Source organism: Giraffa tippelskirchi, chromosome 7 (assembly GCF_054371585.1).
Source record: "Giraffa tippelskirchi isolate mGirTip1 chromosome 7, T2T-mGirTip1v1.2.pri, whole genome shotgun sequence".
Taxonomy (NCBI): Eukaryota; Metazoa; Chordata; class Mammalia; order Artiodactyla; family Giraffidae; genus Giraffa; species Giraffa tippelskirchi.
In genome coordinates, this window is record NC_137281.1 from 91,210,743 (window position 1) to 91,232,252 (window position 21,510).

At 38.9% G+C, this 21,510-nt stretch overlaps 2 protein-coding genes across 3 annotated transcripts; both read left to right on the forward strand.

Annotated features, from left to right (window-relative positions):
* The first annotated feature begins 2,986 nt into the window (after window positions 1-2,986).
* LOC145514173 (olfactory receptor 4F3/4F16/4F29-like) lies at window positions 2,987-9,338 on the forward strand. Of its 2 annotated transcripts, none has more exons than XM_081511329.1 (2): window positions 2,987-3,880; window positions 9,312-9,338. In XM_081511329.1, exons 1-2 carry the CDS (start codon window positions 2,990-2,992, stop codon window positions 9,336-9,338), a joined length of 918 nt encoding a protein of 305 aa, XP_081367455.1. In that variant the 5' UTR covers window positions 2,987-2,989. The 2 variants fall into 2 exon arrangements, with proteins under 2 accessions (XP_081367455.1, XP_081367454.1); XM_081511328.1 differs by lacking the exon at window positions 9,312-9,338 and adding an exon at window positions 5,395-5,403 and having other exon boundaries at window positions 2,990-3,880.
* A 9,324-nt stretch (window positions 9,339-18,662) lies between these two features.
* LOC145513831 (olfactory receptor 4F3/4F16/4F29-like) lies at window positions 18,663-19,646 on the forward strand. The gene has a single exon (XM_081510784.1). It carries the CDS (start codon window positions 18,663-18,665, stop codon window positions 19,644-19,646), a length of 984 nt encoding a protein of 327 aa, XP_081366910.1.
* Window positions 19,647-21,510: the final 1,864 nt, after the last annotated feature.

Genomic DNA, 21,510 nt, shown 5'->3' on the forward strand with positions numbered 1-21,510 from the left:
TCATTGCTGCAGTCACCATCTGCAGTGATTTTGGATCCCAAGAAAATAGTCTGTAACTGTTTCTGTTCTTTCCCCATCCATTAGCCATGAAGTGATGGGACTGGAAAGAAAGATAGTGAAGTCACTCAGTCCTGTCCAACTTTTTGCAGCCCCATGGACTGTAGCCTACCAGGCTCCTCTGTCTATGGGATTTTCCAGGAAAGAGTACTGGAGTGGGTTGCCACTTACTTCTCAAAGGGATCTTCCCGACCTGGGGGATTGAACCCAGTCCCCCTGCGTTGTAGGCAGAAGCTTTACTGTCTAAGCCACCGGGGAAGTCTTTAGCCAAACAATGCCAAAGAATGCTCAAACTACCCCACAATTGCACTCATCTCACATGATAGCAAAGTAATGCTCAAGATTCTCCAAGCCAGGCTTCAGCAATACGTGAACTGTGAACATACAGATGTTCAAGCTGGTTTTCGAAAAGACAGAGGAACTGGAGATCAAATTGGCAACATCCACTGGATCATCAAAAAAGCAAGGGCATTTCAGAAAAACATCTATTTCTGCTTTATTCACTATGCCAAAGCCTTTGATTGTGTGGATCACAATAAACTGTGGAAAATTCTGAAAGAGATGGGAATACCAGACCATCTGACCTGTCTCTTGAGAAACCTGTATGCAAGTTAGGAAGCAGCAGTTAGAATTGGACATGGAACAACAGACTGGTTCCAAATAGGAAAAGGAGTACGTCAAGGCTGTATATTGTCACTCTGCTTATTTAACTTATATGCAGAGTACATCATGAGAAATGCTGGGCTGGAAGAAACACAAGCTGAAATCAAGATTGCCAGGAGAAATATCAATAACCTCAGATATGCAGATGACCCCACCCTTATGGCAGAAAGTGAAGAAGAGCCTCTTGATGAAAGTGAAAGAAGAGGGTGAAAAGGTTGACTTAAAGCTCAACATTCAGAAAACTAAGATCATGGCATCCAGTCCCATCACTTTATGGCAAATAGATGGAGAAACAGTGGAAACAGTGGCTGACTTTGTGTTTTCGGGCTCCAAAATCACTGCAGATGGTGATTGCAGTCATGAAATTAAAGGATGCTTACTCCTTGGAAGGAAGGTTATGACCAACCTAGACAGCATATTGAAAAGCAGAGACATTACTTTGTCAACAAAGGTCCATCTAATCAAGGCTATGGTTTTTCCAGGAGCCATATGGATGTGAGAGTTGGACTATAAAGAAAGCTGAGCACAGAAGAATTGATGCTTTTGAACTGTGGTGTTGGAGAAGACTCTTGAGAGTCCCTTGGACTGCAAGGAGATCCAACCAGTCCATCCTAAAGGAGATCAGTCCTGGGTGTTCATTGGAAGGACTGATGTTGAAGCTGAAACTCCAATACTTTGGCCACCTGATGCGAAGAGCTGACTCATTGGAAAAGCCCCTGATGCTGGAAAAGATTGAGGGCAGGAGGAGAAGAGGATGACAGAGGGTGAGATGGTTGGATGGCATCACTGACTCAATGGACATGAGTTTGGGTGAACTCCGGGAGTTGGTGATGGACAGGGAGGCCTTGTGTGCTGTGGTTCATAGTGTCGCAAAGAGTCGGACATGACTGAGTGACTGAACTGAACTGATGGGACCAGATGCCATGATCTTCATTCAGTTCAGTCACTCAGTCATGTTCGAGTATTTGTGACTCCTTGGACTGAAGCACACCAGGCTTCCCTGTCCATCATCAACTCCCAGAGCTTGCTCAAACTCAAGTCCATCGAGTAGATGATGCCATCCAATCATCTCATCCTCTGTCGTCGCCTTCTCCTCCTGCCTTCAATCTTTCTCAGCATCAGAGTCTTTTCCAATAAGTCAGTTCTTCGCATCAGGTGGCCAAAGGGTTGGAGTTTCAGCTTTAGCATCAGTCCTTCCAGTGAATATTCAGGACTGATCTCCTTTAGGATGGACTGGTTGGATCTCCTTGCAGTCCAAGGGACTCTCAAGAGTCTTACCCAAAGCCACAGTTCAAAAGCATCAATTCTTCAGCACTCAGCTTTCTTTATAGTCCAACTCTCACATCCATACATGACTACTGGAAAACCATAGCCTTGACTAGACAGAACTTTGTCAGCAAAATAATGTCTCTGCTTTTTAATATGCTGCCTAGGTTGGTCATAACTTTCCTTCCAAAGAACAAGCGTCTTAATCTCACGGCTGCAGTCACCATCTGCAGTGATTTTGGAGCCCAGAAAAATAAAGTCTGTCACTGTTTCCATTGTTTCCCCATCTATTTGCCATGAAGTGACAGGACCAGATGCCACGATCTTCATTTTTTGAGTGTTGAGTTTTAAGCCAGTTTTTTCACTCTCCTCTTTCACCATCATCAAGAGGCTCTTTAGTTCCTCTTCTCTTTCTGACATAAGGGTGGTGTCATCTGCATATCTGAGGTGATTTGTGTGCTTTGTGTGAATTGCAAATGTAGTTGTAGTTAGTGACATAAAATGATTCAAGACACATATTACGTGCCAGAGATGAGGTGAGGTTAAGAAATGACACAACTTGAAAGGCTGAAAAAGATTGCTTTATGAACAGTTTAAAAATGGAATATATGGGTTCTGGCAAATGCCATCTCTACCTCTTCTTTTTCTCTTTGTGGTGCACTACACTACTGTCCCTACCCCCCAGTTCTGGCCATGGACACCTACTATGTTAGCATGTTTGTTCTACCCTCTTATTTATAGATGAGTAGTCCTGGAGGCTGTGGTGAAGGGGACATTGCACATGGAAGTGACTCAACCACTTTAGATGACCACAGGAAAAATGCTATTTAGTAATTATATGGTCCTGAGAAGGAATTGAGGAGATTTATAGTCTTTGGAGTGTGAATATCCTTGAATAAGTGATCATTATATTAATAATATAAAAAATTATTAATATTTTAGTTTCCTTTTCTTTTTCTTTAGTTTCCTTTTCAACATTCTAGCTGATAAATCAATTCATGGAATGAATCACTCCATGGTGTCAGAGTTTGTGTTCCTGGGACTCACCAACTCCTGGGAGATTCAACTCCTCCTCTTCATGTTCTCTTCTGTTTTTTACATGGCAAGCATGCTAGGAAACTCCCTCATTGTTCTCACTGTGGTGATGAATCCTCACTTACACTCCCCCATGTACTTTCTGTTGGCCAACCTCTCCATCACTGACCTGGGAGTTTCTTCTGTCATTTCTCCCAAGATGATTTATGACATTTTTAGAAAACGTAAAGTCATCTCCTTTGGAGGCTGCATCACTCAAATCTTCTTCATCCATATCATCGGTGGTGTGGAGATGGTGCTACTTAACGCCATGGCCTTTGACAGATATGTTGCCATATGTAAGCCTCTCCACTATTTCACTATTATGAGCCGAAAAATGTGTCTTCTGCTTCTTGTTGCTGCGTGGATAATTGGCTTGATTCACTCTGTGGTTCAACTGGGTTTTGTTGTAAAATTGCCAATCTGTGGCCCTAATATAATAGATAGCTTTTACTGTGACTTTCCTCAGTTCATCAAACTTGCCTGCACAGACACCTACAGGCTGGAGTTCATGGTCACAGCCAACAGTGGATTCATATCCCTGGGGTCATTCTTCATATTGATTGTCTCCTACATTTTTATCCTCATCACTGTTCGGAAACATTCTTCAGGTAGCTCATCTAAGGCCCTCTCCACTTTGTCAACTCATGTCATGGTTGTGATTTTGTTTTTCGGTCCTTGCATCTTTGTTTACATCTGGCCTCACTCCACGTCACACCTAGACAAATTCCTTGTTGTTTTTGATACCGTTCTCACCCCTTTTTTAAATTCAGTCATCTATACATTGAGGAACAAAGAAATGAAAGTGACAATGAAGAAAGTATGCAGTCAATTTATTATTTACGGAAGGATTTCTTAAATGCCCAAAGTATTATAAAGTCTCTTTACTGAGTTGGAGTGATATTATACTTCTATTATTAATATCAGGAGTTTCCAAGTACCATATTCACATTTAGGTGACCCAGGTTAAAATAATATGATTCTTTTAAAAATGTTAACTGAGAAACCATGTCACTGCCTTTGGTTGGAGGAAGCATATGGTGTGGTAAAAAATATCTTCTGGAGAAGGCCAATTGCTTGTCTCTCAGGAGATATTATCTGATGGATTTACTATGGTCTAGACTTCTAGACAGAGGACGAGATGGCTGGATGGAATCACAGACTCAGTGGAGTCTGTGAACTTTGGGTTGGGAAGATCCCCTGGAGGAGGAAATGGCAACCTGCCCCAGTATTCTTGCCTGAGAAATCTTGTGGAAAAAGGAGACTGGTGGGTTACAGTCCAGGGGGGTCACAGAAGAATAGGACATGGCTTATTATTATTGGCAAAATTATTTATTAATTTGTCACAGAAAAATTAGTTTTAAGTGGCCTGAACTTCCACATAAATGTAACTCATTCTTCAACTGTAGGAAAATTTCTGGGAAGTTAAACAGTGATATAAACATTAATGAGCAGGGAATCAGAGCAAGAAGAGTTAGCTGGATTATACAAATATTTAATCATATCAGATTTTGATATTTAATGACTGTGTCTCCACACTAGTATATGCCTACCATCACACTGGAAATATAAGATCCTTAGGTCAGGCCTTTTATCTGGACAGTGTTGGCTGGTCATCACAAGGTTTACCTTTTGACTCTTGTTCATACTATGTTCCAGGTCATCTAATCCCTATGCTCTTACAGATACATTCTTATTTCCACATGTAACTAGCCAGGTTCTTCCTATTCCTTCTCCTAGCATGACTATTCCTGTTGCATTTGAATGAATTGCAAGCTAAATTTTAGTTTGGAAAATGCTTTGTATATGACTATATTCTCTTATAAAGAAATGAAGGATTTGCATCAACAGGTTTAGAATTCATATCCATTTCAACAAAGAGGAACTAAGGCTTATTCTCAAGGATGTACTGCAAATAACTCTGATTTTTATAGATTCTTATATAGTTTATCAATATTCCTTTGGTCTTATAAGCAGTCGTTATTTACTTTATATCTTATCCTACTTGATAATTTCTTTGCCTTTTCTCTTTATTTCCATTGCCCTTATATCATTTATTCATTGTTGAGTCCATTTTTGGATCCTTGGGAAACCAATACCTGTATATCCATTTATTTTGTTGTTTAGTCGCTAAGCCATGTCCTATTCTTTTGTGACCCCCCTGGACTGTAGCCCACCAGTCTCCTTTGTCCACAAGATTTCCCAGGCAAGAATACTGGGGCAGGTTGCCATTTCCTCCTCCAGGGGATCTTTCCAACCCAAAGTTCAAACCCGCGTTTCCTGCATCTCCTGCATTGGCAGGCAGATTCTTTTACCACTGAGCCACCTGGGAAGCTCTTTTAAAAAAAAAATTATCTTAAATTTATTTTTTTTATACTTATACTTTTCACGTTATTAATTTGAACTCTTTGAATTACATGCGTCAGGAATCCAATCAAGAAAGCTTAAAGTAACTAAAACAAAGAATTGTAAAGTTTCAGTTGTTCAAGAGGAAAAGATCTATAGATCTGTTGTACAACAACTTGAATATACTTAACGTGACTCAGCTGTACTTAGAACTGGTGAAATGTATGCTTATATACATAGGTTTTTACCACAACGCAAAAGCTCTTTTAATATTTTTAAAAGGAACTTATTGACTCCGGTTACTGGGATGTCTAATAGTGGATCCAGCCTCACAGACTCCAGGGAGTCATTTACTCGCACACTTTTGGATTTCTCTCTCTCATTCACTCCATTTCTCTTGCTCCTTGCTCTGTTTCTTTCTCTCCTCTTTCTCTATTGACTATTTTTTTCTCTGTACATTGGTCTTATTTTCTTCTGTTGCACATGGACTTTTTTATGCATCATGTAGGGAGAGAAGAGAGGCTGCAGATAACTCAAATTTTAAGTCATTTCAGCAGAGCAACCCTGTAGGAAAGGGAGAGGTTTTCTTTCCTAACGTCTGTATTAAAACACAATGAAAGAATTCTAGTTAGCATTGTTTTAGCTCTATGCCAGATCTTTCATGGACTACGTCTTGATGCCCACCTTAGTAGGAAGGGCCAAAGTGTGTGGTTGACAACCTCCAGAGAACTATATGAATTTAAGGAGGAACATTTCTCAAATGGGAGAGGTGGGGTACTGTCGTCAGTGGAAGGAGAAAAGTGATTCAAGACAGACAAAAAGTTGTCACATGTTTTTTCTTACTGAAATAGAAGTTAATGTCCCGTGTTGAGACGTTCTTCCACCCTGTCCTCATCAGTGGAATACTAGCTTTTGCATATTGATTTATCAGTTCCACATATATGCTAATGATATTAATTCCTTTATTATAATAGTAGTATTATTTGTATTCAAATATTGTATTTAAATTTTTGTATTTGTATAACACAAATATTTGTATTTGTATTCAAATGTCTCCCCCAATTTGTTGTTTGCTTTTTAGCTTTAGCTATCACTTTCGGCAGCATGGAAATTGTACTTTTCATGATTCCAACTCCATAGAGCTTTTAAATTGTGACATCACAATTTTACTAAAATCTTTTCCATTCCAAAAAATTCTTTCTTCTTTTTCTCTGTTCTGACTGGGTGATTTCCACAAGCACAGCTTACAGATTGCTTCTCTTCCATATCATCCAGTCTTCTGTTGATTCCATCTAGTTATTTTTTATTTCAGTTATTGAATTCTTCATTTGTGATTGGTTCTTTCTTACAAATCTAAGATTTTAAGTTCTCACTGAGTTCCTCCTTTCTTTTCCCAGGTATCATGAACATCCTTATAGTCGTTTTTTTTAATTCTTTATCAGGTAAATTACTTACCTCCAGTTCATTAGGGTTTGTCTGGTGTTTTATTTTGTTCTTTTGTTTAGAACATATTTATCTGTCTTTTCATTTGGTTTGACCAGCGGTTCTTGTTTCCATGAATTAGGTGAAACAGCGACTTCTCCTGGTCTTGAAAAAGTGTCCCTGTGGGGAAGCATCCTCTTGAGTAGACTACTTGTGCTTTGGGGCTTTGGCAAGCTGGCTGGAACATGAGCATCCAGACTGGAGGCAGTGCCTGGGGAGTGCAGCACCTAAGACAATCTTAGAGGAATGGCTGGGCACTGAGGAAGTACAGACCATGCAGATTCTCCATAGTGGGAGGGGCATCAAAACTGGAGCTCCTTAGCACCTCTGGCCTCTGAGAGAACTCCAGCAGTTTCCTGTTTGTTTGACAGATGACCTACGGTTACTAAATAGGTTGTCTTCTCATATAGTCTAGGTGTACTTGAAACAACTATTTGTTCAGCACGTCTCAGGGGAGCACACCAGCCGTATCCCTCCCTATTGGAGGTCTCTATGACTGGTGGGGTTCCCATGAAGGGTTGTTGTTCAGTCTCTGGGTCGTGTCTGACTCTTGGCAACCCTGTGGACTGCAGCAAGCCAGGCTTCCCTGTTTTTCACTATTACCTGGAGTTTTGCTCAAATTTATGTCCATTGAGTCAATGATGCTATCTAACCATTTCATCCTCTGCTGCCCAGTTCTCGTTTGCTTTCAGTCTTTCCCAGCATCAGTGTCTTTTCCAGTAAGTCGGCTCTTCACCTCAGGTGGCCAAAGTGTTGGAGTTTTCAGTGATTATTCAGGGCTAATTTCCTTTAGGATTATTGGTTTGATCTCCTTACAGTCCAAGGGACTCTCAAGAGTCTTCTCCAGCTTCACAATTTGAAAGCATCTATTCTTTGGTGCTCTGTCTCCTTTATGGTCCAACTCTCACATCCATACATGACTAATGGAAAAACCATAGCTTTGACCATACAGAACTTCGTTTGCAAAGTGATATCTTTGCTTTTTAACACACTGTCTAAGTTTTGTCATAGCTTTCCTTCCAATGAGCAAGCATCTTTTAATTTCATGGCTGCAGTCACTGTCCCCCGTGATTTTGGAGCCCAGGAAAATAAAATCTGCCACTGTTTCCACTTTTCTCCCTTCTGTTTGCCATGATGTGATAAGACTGGATGCCATGGTCTTAGTTTTTTGAATGTTGAGTTTTAAGCCAGCTTTTTTACTCTCTTCTTTTACCCTCGTCATGGGTATTCCATTTTTATGTAGACTATCTCTGTGCAGTAGATGGTCAATCAATCCTCAGATCTTCTTCAGAAGCAGTTGCTCTTTATGTAGATACATATTCAATGTGCCTGTGGAAGGAGATGAGCTCAGGGTCTTCCTATACAGCCCATCTTTCCCTTCCCTCAGACAGGGAATATCTGTAATTGTATACTTTCCTTGGAAGAAAAGATGGCCTATGATACTTACTGATCTTACTTACTATCAGTTCAGTTCAGTCGCTCAGTCATGTCCGACTCTCTGCGACCCCATGAACCGCAGCACGCCAGGCCTCCCTGTCCATCACCAACTCTCGGAGTCCACCCAAACCCGTGTTCATCGAGTTGGTGATGCCATCCAACCATCTCATCCTCTGTCGTCCCCTTCTCCTCCTGCCCCCAATCCTACCCAGCATTAGGGTCTTTTCCAATGAGTCAACCCTTCGCATGAGGTGCCCAAAGTATTGGAGTTTCAGCTCGGCCACGACTACACTTACTTACTATAGATCTCACTAATTTGTAAACAAGGCTAATGGTTGGTTTGTTTCCTTAAGACCTAAGAAAGAACAAAAGTATAAATTCCTTGACATGAAGTCTAGAGAGGGAATGTGGAGGCAAATTTTACATCACAGAGGCAAATCATCTTGTTCCTGTAGAGTGCTGCTGCTGCTGCTGCTAAGTCGCTTCAGTCGTGTCCGACTCTGTGCGACCCCATAGACGGCAGCCCACCAGGCTCTGCCGTCCCTGGGATTCTCCAGGCAGGAACACTGGAGTGGGTTGCCATTTCCTTCTCCAATGCATGAAAGTGAAAAGCGAAAGTGAAGTCGTTCAGTCGTGTCTGACTCTTAGCGACCCCATGGACTGCAGCCCACCAGGCTCCTCCGTCCATGGGATTCTCCAGTAGAGTGAGTAATCTCTAATGGTCTTTTGCATAGGCATTCTCTGTGCCTCTCTAAAATATAAAACCTCAGAACCCTTTATGGAGCCATACCTCACCATACTCTCAGTAGACTCACTGTCCAAATTTTCCAGGATTACAGACCTGTCTTCATAGTGATATAAATTTATTCAAGGTACTGATTTTTCTTTCCCAACCATGGTGCATCTGCAGAAACTATCATTTATAGGCTTATAGAATACTTTCTCTGCCTTATCCGTTCCTGTGGTGTCCCATGAAACATCAGCAGCTCTGGGCACATTTTTACAGAAAATGAAGTATAACAACAGACCAAAAGAATTTACTATAGCATGCATACACACACACATGCTCCATAACCAAGAAACAGCTCACTGATGGAGTGATGGGATGGCCTTGTAAATGTTCTGCTTTTGTATCAGTTGGGAAGTGAACAGCTAGCAAGTTTAGGAGGCTATCTATTCTGTGCAGAACATGTCTTAAACCAGCGGCCACTACATATTGCCCTCTGTCCTATAGCCAGCATATGTGAACCTAAGGTGGAAAAAGTCACTTTAGCAAATAGGATCAAATCATTTACTATGGAAATTTATACTCCCCATTCTTGTGAACTTTGGATTAGTAAGCTCAGAGGTCCTAATGCCTCCTGGGAAGAATATTCCAAAGGGAATACAGCTAAGACTGGCCTCTGACAACTTTGGGCTCCTCATATCACTGAATCTGTAAATGAAAGAGTTATTGCCTATGACAATTGTGGGGACATGGGCAAGAGTGAAAACAAAAGTACGTAAGCCATATATTGAAATATTTGAGGGACTTCCACGGTGGTCCAGTGGTTAAACTCCAAGCTCTCAATGCAGAGGCAGGCATTTGATCCCTGGTCTGGAAACTAGGATCCCACATGCTGTGCACTGAAACCAAAAGATTTTTTTAAAGAAGAAAGAATTATTTGAAAGTTGTAAGTCAAATTAACAAAATTTTGATTACAGATCTTGTGTTCCATTTTTCAATGTTAATAAACATATGTTGTTTCCTCTCTGTCTCTAGTGTCTTATTATGAGTTTTTTAAGATCTCTGTTCTGGTCAAACCAAATAAGTCCCCAGGGATAAAGTCCCTAGGCCCATGAACTCTGTGTAAACTCTGGTCTAGGCAGTATCACTTGATCACTGTCCTCTGGAACTATTAATTAGCTTTATTTCTACAACAGCAATATTTTATGGCACTTTATATTAGAGAACACAGAAAATCTAAGACTCTATGAAGATATTCTTTTCTTTGTACAGGTAAAAGACTAATAAGGGTAAACTTAACAATAAAGAAAGTAACTCTAATGTCAGATATGAGCTGCTAAGGATGTGAGTCATATGTTCAAATGCATGAGTGCTATCCTAAAACTGGGTAGCTAGTGTCTGAGGTAACAAACTGACAAGCAGTGGAGTATAAGTGTAAAAGGGGTATTGATATGTTGCAGAAAGTAAACTGACTTTGACCTTTTACTAAAGCCACACAGCTTTTGCATTGCTGCTGCTAAGTCGCTTCAGTCATGTCCGACTCTGTGCGACCCCATAGACGGCAGCCCACCACGCTCCGCCGTCCCTGGGATTCTCCAGGCAAGAATACTGGAGTGGGTTGCCAGTTCCTTCTCCAGTGCATGAAAGGGAAAAGTGAAAGTGAAGTCGCTCAGTCGTGTCCGACTCTTAGCGACCCCATGGACTGTAGCCTATCAGGCTCCTCCGTCCATGGGATTTTCCAGGCAAGAGTACTGGAGTGGGGTGCCATTACCTTTGCATTAGGGTAACATGAAAGATATTAGAAAAAGTCAAATGAATTTTTAAAGTTTGGGGTTTAGCACTCTGTTGCCAGGATGATTATCTGAATGATTCTCTGATGAAAATCATTCAGATAAACAGGTAAGAAAAATTGCTGACATAAGAAACTAAGAAAACAAGGGTTCTTGTAATCTCTATTAGTTTTTCAAAAGAGATAAATTATAAACCAATGCTCTTAAAAAAGGAAAAAAATTAATTAGGTACTTGTAAAATTTTCAAGATGAAAAAACATCTGAATAGGAACTACCTGAATAGAAAAGATATCCAAAAATGTGAAACTGAATAAATTATTTCCAGTGTAAATGTCATCTTATAATATGATATGGAAAGTATATAAATAAAATGAAAACTTCAATATCGGCTGGCTCTACCACTCTCAAGTGCTTTATAATTTTAGAACTTTGCTTTTTTAATTTTGTCTCTAAACTGTTAGTAGAATGCAGAAGGTTTAGAGAGAGTTGACATATGTGATTTTTTTGGACATGGGAAGTACACGAAAAAGAGATCCCAAGAGAAAATGTAAAAGGGATTGAGTTTTTGAGTCTTGAAAACTGAAAGCTTAGATTGCTGAGTTAATGTACATAAAAAGTTAATTGAAAGAGACATTGAAAATTATTTTATTGCACACAGTTATAACAAGTAAAAGAACTGGTCTTAATTTGGGAGAGGCAGATATTTACTTAGGTGTAGAGACAAATTTATGACAATTTTTAAACAAAATGCAGGGAATTTCAGCTGTGGGATGTTATAGCCTCTCAATATTTTTAGGTTGAGAAGGAAATTTACAACAATCATAGTCTAGATTTTCAAAACCAAAAGATGTCATAGTCCCCTTTCAGCTTAATAATTCTATAATTTGGAACCATAGCTGCCAATATTTCCCTTATCTATAAAGATTAAATGTCTTGGAATCTATTTCTGGAAGACTAATTGATTCTGTATGGGTCAAGAAAGGGAATTAATCACAATAAAAGGCAAAAGGATTGAGCCTTTTCTTTTATATCTGAATATTTAATTACTTTAACAAAGAGTTACAATTAACGTGTTTGAGAAAAACAATCTAACAACTTTCTCTTTTGAGAAAAACCAATCTGTAAGAGAACCAGGTTTTAGAACATCATCAATCAGGAGGTGGTTTGTAGATATTAAGTGATTCCTAGGTGACTAGACATCATGGCGCTTTCCTGGTGCCTCAATGGTAAAGAATCCACCTGCAATGCAGGAGACACAGATTTGATCTTTGGGTCAGGAAGATTCCCTGAAGAAGGAGATGGCAACCCACTCCAGTACTCTCACCTGTGAGATCTCATGGACAGAGGAACCTGGCAGGCTACAGTCCGTGGCATCACGAAAGAGCTGGACATGACTTAGTGACTAAACAAGAGGTGACTAGACATCATATCCTGGTGTCTCCATCTAAAATTCCACACTTAAAACTGTGAGTTTCTGTATTATGATATTTGATGTATAGTTTTCTTCCTTTTAATACATCTAGGGAAATTTTAATTTTGACTTCTTCTAAACTTTTTTTTTCCAGCACTTATTTCACAGTAAGTAAACAACTATTAGTGTTATCCTATCAGGCTTCATGGTTATAGGTCTTTCCCCTGTAAACTCATTTTCCTCAAATTCCAGTTCTTAAGTAGTTGAAGGTATTGGAGATCCAAAGGGCAAATAAACCTTACAACTTGATGTGTATAATTGATAAGGCTTATGCAGAATGTCTTCCAAGACACAGAGTGCCTAAAAGATATTTGAAATACAGTATTAAATGTTGTTTATGATTCTAAAGTTTCTGAAGGGTGGATCCAGAAAGTCATGAAAGTCATATTTCTTAAACTATCTCATAAAGTGGTCCTTGTCTTTTCTCTTCTTGTCATTATATACGTACTTTCTTTAATTCTTCTTTATTTTTAGTACTCATTTTAACATAGTTTCTTTTCCTTATCCCTTCACTTTTATAATCTAGTCTCTAATTTTTTTGTCTCTTGAGAACTCTTCTCAGTCTTTTAGTGCCTCTTACCAGTTATATAATCAGGGATATTTTAATGTTTTTTTAAACATCCAGTTATATCCATTCTATCTTTATTGACTTGTTATAAGTACATAATCTGCTATTACCTATTACTATAAGATTTGCAGTCTGATTCTCCTATGTTGAAGGCTACCTGTTTACATCCTATTTTTCATATCACCGAAAATTTTAGCCAGTTTTTCACAGAAGCAATATTTTTGGGATCTCCCCCTCTACTTTTTTGGGCTTCCCCCATGGCTCAGTGGGTAAAGAATATACCCACAATCCAGGAGATGTGGTTTTGATCCCTTGGTTGGGATCCATGGGGTTGCAGAGTCAGACATAACTGAGCACACACACAGTCATACTATATTCTTACATCGAGTCAGCTAGAGAAAGAAAATATTTTTAACTTTTTATTTTATATTAGAACATAATTGATTAACAATGTTGTGTTAGTTTCAGGTGTACAACAAAGTGATTCACTTATAATACATATACATGTATCTGTTCTTTTTCAAATTCTTCTCCTAATTAGGGTGTTACAACATATTGAGCAGAGTTCCCTGTGCTATACAGTAGGTTCCTGTCGGTAATCTATTTTAAGTGTGAAAGTGAAGTTGTTCAGTCATGTCCAATTCTTTGAGACCCCATGGACTGTAGCCTACCAGGCTCCTCCGTCCATGGGATTTTTCAGGCAAGAATACTGGAGTGGGTTGCCATTTAGTATAGTATTGTGCAAATGTAATAAGGAAGAGAAAATATATTTACAGTACTGTAACTTTATATCATCTGTTTATAGGATAAATCATCTGTCTGTACCCACATCTATACATCTTGTAGGTTACAAAATATTGTGTATATTACACATATTACTAACACTAGACATCAAAAAAGAAAAGATAAAGTGAAGAGAGACTGATACTTCATCATAACAATTTATATACCGATAATGAAGAAGTAGCAATATAATTGCCTCAGAGTAACCTAGAGTAATCAATACAATTGCTTCATGGTAGCTTTTCTGATCCAATAGCAATGAATCACTATAAAATTTTATGGTATATCAGTCAGTCAGTTCAGCCACTCAGTCGTGTCCAACTCTTTGAGACCCCATGAACTGCAGCACATCGGGCTTCTCTGTCCATCACCAATTCCCAGAGCTTGCTCAAACTCATGTCCATCGAATCAGAGATGCCATCCAACTATCTCATCTTCTGTCATCACCTTCTCCTCCTGCCTTCAATCTTTCCCAACATCAGGGTTTTTCCAATAAGTCAGTTCTTCGCATCAGGTGGCCAAAGTACTGGAGTTTCAGTTTTAGCATCAGTCCCTCCAATGAATACTCAGGACTCATTTCCTTTAGGATGGACTGGTTTGATCTCCTTGCAGTTCAAAGGACTCTCAAGAGTCTTCTCCAATAGCTAGCTAAGTCACCTCAGTCGTGTCCGACTCTGTGCGACCCCATAGATGGCAGCCCAGCAGGCTCCCCTGTCCCTGGGATTCTCCAGGCAAGAACACTGGAGTGGGTTGCCATTTCCTTCTCCAATGCATGAAAGTGAAAAGTGAAAGTGAAGTCGCTCAGTCGTGTCTGACTCTTAGCGACTCCATGGACTGCAGCCTACCAGGCTCCTCCATCCATGGGATTTTCCAGGCAAGAGTACTGGAGTGGGGTGCCATTGCCTTCTCCAGTCTTCTCCAATACCACAGTTCAAAAGCATCAATTCTTCAGCGCTCAGCTTTCTTTATGGTTCAGCTTTCACAATCACACATGACTACTGGGAAAACCATAGCTTTGACTAGATGGACCTTTTTCAGCAAAGTAATGTCTCTGCATTTTACTGTGCTATTTAGTTTGGCCATAGCTTTTCTTCCAAGGAGCAAGTGTCTTTTAATTTCATGGCCTCAAGCACTATTTCCAGTGATTTTGGACCCCCCAAAAATAAAGTCGGCCATTGTTTCCATTGTTTTCCCATCTATTTGCCATGAAGTGATGGGACCAGATGCCATGATCTTCATTTTTTGAATGTTGAGTTTTGAGCCAGCTTTTTCACTCTCCTTTTTCAATTTCAACAAGAGGCTCTTTAGTTCTTCTTCACTTTCTGCCATAAGGGTGGTGTCATCTGTGTATCTGAGGTTACTGATATTTCTCCCAGCAATCTTGATCCCAACTTTTGCTTTATCCAGCCCAGCATTTCGCATGATGTACTCTGCATATGTTAAATAATCAGGGTGACAATATACAGCCTTGACGTACTCCTTTCCCTATTTAGAACCAGTCTGTTGTTCCATGTCTGGTTCTAACTGTTGCTTCTTGACCTGCATACAGATTTGTCAGGAGGCAGATCAGGTGGTCTGGTATTCCCATCTCTTTCAGAATTTTCCACCGTTTGTTGTGATCCACACAGTCAAATGCTTTGATGCAGTCAATGAAGCAGAAGTAGATGTTTTTCTGGAACTCTCTTGCTTTTTTGATGATCCAACAGATGTTGGCAATTTGATCTCTGGTTCTTCTGCCTTTTCTAAATCAAGCTTGAACATCTGGAAGTTCACAGTTCACGTACTGTTGAAGTCTGGGTTGGAGAATTGTGAGCATTACTTTGCTAGCACGTGCGATGAGTGCAACTATGCAATAGTTTGAACATTCTCTGGCATTACCTTTCTTTGGGATTGGAATGAAAACTAACCTTTTCCAGTCCTGTGGCCACTGCTGAGTTTTCCAAATTTGCTGGCATATAGAGTGCAGCACTTTAACAGCATCATCTTTTAGGATTTGAAATAGCTCAACTGGAATTCCATCACCTCCATTGGCTTTGTTCATAGTGATGCTTCCTAAGGTCCACTTGACTTCACATTCCAGGATGTCTGGCTCTAGGTGAGTGATCACACCATCATGGTTATCTTGGTCATGAAGATCTTTTTTGTATAGTTCTGTGTATTCTTGCCACCTCTTCTTAACATCTTCTGCTTCTGTTAGGTCCATACCATTTCTGTCCTTTATTGTGCCCAGCTTTGAATGAGATGTTCCCTTGATATCTCTAATTTTCTTGAACAGATATCTAGTCTTTCCCATTCTACTGTTTTCCTCTATTTCTTTGCATTGACCACTGAAGAAGGCTTTCTTATCTCTCCTTCCTATTCTTTGGAACTCTGCATTCAAATGGGTATATCTTTCCTTTTGTCTTTTGCCTTTAGCTTCTCTTCTTTTCTCAACTATTTGTAAGGCCTCCTCAGATAACAATTTTGCCTTTTTGCATTTCTTTTTCTTGGGGATGGTCTTGATCACTCTCTCCTTGTACAATGTCACAAACCTCCATCCATAATTCTTCAGGCACTCTGTCTATCAGATCTAGTCCCTTTAATTTATTTGTCACTTTCACTGTATAATCATGAGGAATTTGATTTAGGTCATACCTGAATGATCTATTGGTTTTCCCTACTTTCTTCAATTTAAGTCTGACTTTGGCAATAAGGAGTTCATGATCTGAGGCACAGTTAAATCCTGGCCTTGATTTGTTGACTGCATAGAGCTTCTCCATCTTTGGCTGCAAAGAATATAATCAATCTGACTTCAGTATTGACCATCTGCTGATGTCCATGTGTAGAGTCATCTCTTGTGTTGTTGGAGAAGGGTGTTTGCTATGGCCAGTGCATTCTCTTGGCAAAACTCGGTTAGCCTTTTCCCTGCTTTATTTTATACTCCAAGGCCAAAATATATAATCTTGGAACACTGGAGTGGGTAGCCTTTCCCTTCTCTAGGGGATCTTCCCAACTCAGGGATAGAACCAAGGTCTCCTGCATTGTAGGTGGATTCTTTACCAGCTGAGCCACAGGGAAGCCCAAGAATACTGGAGTGGGTAGCCTGTGCCTTCTCCAGCGGATCTTCCTGACCCAGGAATCAAATCAGGGTCTCCTGCATTGCAGACGGATTCTTTACCAACTGACCTATAAGGGAAGCCCTTTATGGTATATAGCATCACAATAATATTTATAACTTTTATTGGAAACATTGTTAGATTTTTTAAAACATACTTACTTGTAATCTCAGACTGATAGGCAGTGTCTCCAATTACTATATGGTAAAGTAATTTTAGATAGCCAAGTTATGAAAGATTAAGGAAACCAGCACATAATTAATTTTATATTAAATATTAATCACCTTATGTCTATATAAGGATAGGCTATCCACTTCAATACAAGTTTTGCACAATGTTCTTCAGGTATATTTTTGTATATTTACTGAAAAATCCAAATGTAAATGGACTCACAAAGTTCAAATTCATATTGTTTAAGGGACAACTGTACTTGTTATTCAGACTTTTAGCAAGCAATTATTTGTGATTGTAAATTTTCAGTGAATGGGATTGAGGAAGGCAGATGCAGTTCTTAACTTTGTAGAACTTGCAGCCTACGTGGGAAGGAGAAATTGAACAAATAATAAATGACATATCTGTTAAGTACTGCTAGAATACAGTGTGCTTTGAGAGCAAATCAATTCAACTTATACAAAATAATTTCTAAGAAAATGTAAATATTAATATTTTTCTTAATTATTTATGAAATATATTTTCTGATATAAAAGTCTGCTACTCCCTGTATGTCAATAGTGTTTTATTTTCTTATTCACTCATTATGTCTCATGTACTAAGTGCTATGAGGACAAATGAAATAAAGTAAACATAATATTTACTGAATACTTACTATCACCTTATGTTTAGATGCATTAGTTATTCTATTAATTGAAATTGCATAGGTAAATAAACTGAAGCTCAAAGAATTAAAGCAACTTGTCCAAGATAAAGCTATCAGTGGATGAACTTTAGTATAAATCTTGAAATTTAAATCCAAAACCCATATTCCCTTCGTTAAGTTATGTTGTATCTCTAGAATTAATAATCACGTGATACTGGAATAGTCATTATATAGAGATTTGTACAAAATGGTTTCCACTACATTGTGCATTTCATAGTTTTAAGATTTTCAGATCATATGCTAAGAACCCTAAGACAATGTTTCTCAAATTACCTGTGTTGAAGGATAAGATTTTTCCCTTTATTTCTAGTTCTTCATGGACTATTATTTTGTAAAGTACAAAACTTGGCATCACTGTATATCAAATTACTAGAGAAGTTTTTAAATACTGACTCACAAACTCTCTACCTGTTATGATACAAATTGGTAACAGACAGTTCATGGACCTGCATCTCTATGGACCACTTTTCAGGGAGTACAAATATGAATAAGCCAAAATCCCTGCCTTCAAGAAGCTTAGAGTCTACTTGGTAAGTTAGAACTGTTATTAGTTCACTATGATACAGGAACAATAAAATAAATGCTAGTAATAGTAAACCAAAACTGTGTAAATATGGTAAACCTTTAAATAATATTAAAGGTGAATGTGTTCCCATGGGTGGGGCTAAGTGAAAGTTTGTAGGCTTGAAAGAGATGGCAGTAGTGATTAGTTCTTTGTAACTAGGATTTGATCATATTTGTGTTGAGTTCCTTATACCAATGCTGAACATCTTGTATCTCATGAGTAATACAGGGCATCAACCCCGGGAGGAAGCAGAGAGTATTAAATGCATGTGCTAAGAAGAGCCCCATATGATAGCCATCAATTTTTCTGTGTAAAGACATTTTAAGGTCATGAGCATATTAGGTCAGTTCTAATACTAATGTAGAAATAGGCTTTCATAACTGTAATCCTTTTTCTTCTAATTTATTATTAACATAATTATCATGATTTACATTTTTTCTATTGTCCTCCTTCAGGTAGTAATGCTAACAAAACTAATGGATGGAGCAAATCAGTCTGTGGTGTCAGAGTTTGTGCTCTTGGGACTCACCAACTCCTGGGAGATCCAGCTGCTCCTCTTTGTGTTCTCATCCACATTTTATATGGCAAGCATGATTGGAAACTCTCTTATTATTCTCACTGTGACTTGTGACCCTCATTTACACTCTGCCATGTACTTTCTGTTGGCCAACCTCTCCTTCATTGACCTGGGAGTTTCTTCTGTCACTTCTCCCAAGATGATTTATGACCTTTTCAGAAAGCATAAAGTCATCTCCTTTAGAGGCTGCATCGCTCAAATCTTCTTCATCCACATCGTTGGTGGTGTGGAGATGGTGTTGCTCATAGCCATGGCCTTTGACAGATATGTTGCAATATGTAAGCCTCTCCATTATCTGTCCATCATGAACCCTAGAATGTGCATCTCCTTCTTAGTGGCTGCCTGGATAATAGGCTTTATCCACTCCATGGTTCAGCTGCCTTTTGTGGTAAACTTACCCTTCTGTGGCCCAAATGTGTTGGACAGCTTTTACTGTGACCTTCCTCGGTTGATCAAACTTGCCTGCATAGACACAGACCAACTAGAGTTCATGGTCATGGCCAACAGTGGATTCATCTCTATTGGCTCCATCTTCATTCTTATCATTTCCTACATTGTGATCATTCTCACTGTTCAGAAACACTCTTCAGGTAGTTCATCTAAGGCTCTATCCACACTTTCAGCTCACATCACTGCAGTAGCTCTATTCTTTGGTCCTTTGATTTTTATCTATACATGGCCATTTCCTTCCACACACCTGGATAAGTTTTTGGCCATCCTTTATGCAGTTCTCACTCCTTTCCTGAATCCAGTCATTTACACATTCAGGAATCAAGAAATGAAAGGGGCAATGAGGAGAGTATGCAGACAGTTGGTGAGTTACAGAAAGATCTCTTTAGTGATGTCTGTATTGCGATGCCCTTGTTAATTACTGATGTTCAGTGCTGATGATCAAACTCAGAGAAAAACTTATCTTTATCCTACTTTGATTTCATTATGTACACTGATAGCAGGTCCACTTTGTCTTTCACTTAGGAGGTAGCGAAATTCACTTTTGAAAAGAGAAAAGGAATTATATATGACACATTTATGTTCAAATATTATAGTAATCTTGAGCCTCAAATCCTAAGGAATAATGTTTATGTGAAGTAACTATTAGAAATACAAAACATGGAACACTTTTTTAAGGCCTTAAGAACAGGGAGAACCTGTCTGGCTCCTTTTAACAAAGCATGCCTCATGGTCAGGAATTCCTATCAGCACCCAATAGGTGCTAAGTGAGGACTGAACTGAGTCTTCCTATTGGATGCTGCAGCTTGCCCACATTCTACCCTTCCTTTGGTTCTCTGCCAGGGCTGTGCAAAGATGGCAGAATCTTCAAGAGCAAACACACAGTATCTTTGAGAACAAACATGTATGAGGTCACATATCTCTCAGTAGAAACCAAAGGAACTGTTCTTGGAACACAAAAAGCTGAGAAACACTAGGATTTTCTCTGTGATTAGTATTATGCTGCTCAAACCCCATTACATTTTCATGGCTCTTTTCTTCCTATGTCTTCCTCTTTAATTTTCTGCAGCCACTTATGGTCTCTGGGCTAGGAAAAACTTTTCCCCCTTTCCCTCTCCTCTTTTTCTTCCCATCCCATTATTCCTCCTCCTTTCCCCACTTCTCAGAATTTGCTGCTCTTTTCCCTTTGAACTTCCCTTACTGTTGCCCCTTTAAAACTGCCCTCTTGTAATTACTGTAAATTGCCTCCTCAATCAGTTTCATGTTTTGGAAGACTGATTGTTTTGGTCCTGGGAGCTGAGCCATGGAATGTGAGTGAAGGGAGAATAATTAAATGGCAAAGGTAGGGTCACTTACAGAAGTTTCTTTCATATTTTCAACTGTGACCCACAGTAAGGAACACTGTATATGCTGCAATACATACCACACCCCATCTCCATAAGGAACTTAAAAGAACTTAAAGTTTTACATAACTGTATTTATTTTTTGAAAAATAGTTTTTCTTTTCTTTCATCTTTTCTTCAACTTCTGTTTACAGTCAATTTTTTGAGCAACAGAATCTATGCTAAGAAACTTAAACAACAGATGGATAGCAATATTTACCACTTCTAGTTCAAAGCAGAATGAATACTCTAAGATAAATTTGTTATGTCATTATAACAGTGAATGTAAAACTCTAGTCTTGGTTTAATATAACATTTGGTAGTATAGCATTTCTAAGTTTATTTAAATAAGTCCATCAAAGCTGAGCTGTGCAAACTTTGCCAGAATTTTAACACATGATTATTTTGCTTCCGACTCATTACTTGAAATTATATATATCCTTTTATAACGACTTTGGTTATTATACAAAATGAGATAAGCAACTGGATTTTGAACCAGGGAACAACAGGCTTACATTTTCAGTGTAAGCTGAAAATGGATCACTCTGGCTGCTTCACGCTTCAGAGCTTCAAGGATATAGTCAGGGAAACTATTAGAAGTTATTGCAATAATTCTAGCAAGAGATGATGCTGACTTAGATCAGAGTGATAAAGGTAGAGGTAATGAGACATAGTACAGTCGCGATAGACTGACATGGTACGTAATGAAATGTCCAGCACTATAGATATCCTTGGCCATTTGGAAACTGTGAAATAGTGCACCTCATTGCAGAATTTTCATATAAAAATAAACAAAACCCCAAATCTACAAAATTATGAAAGGTACTAACAGGGTAAATACACACTTAGTCACTAACTTTAAAAAGGACTCTAGAATAAAGAGGCATTTGAAGCTTTAAA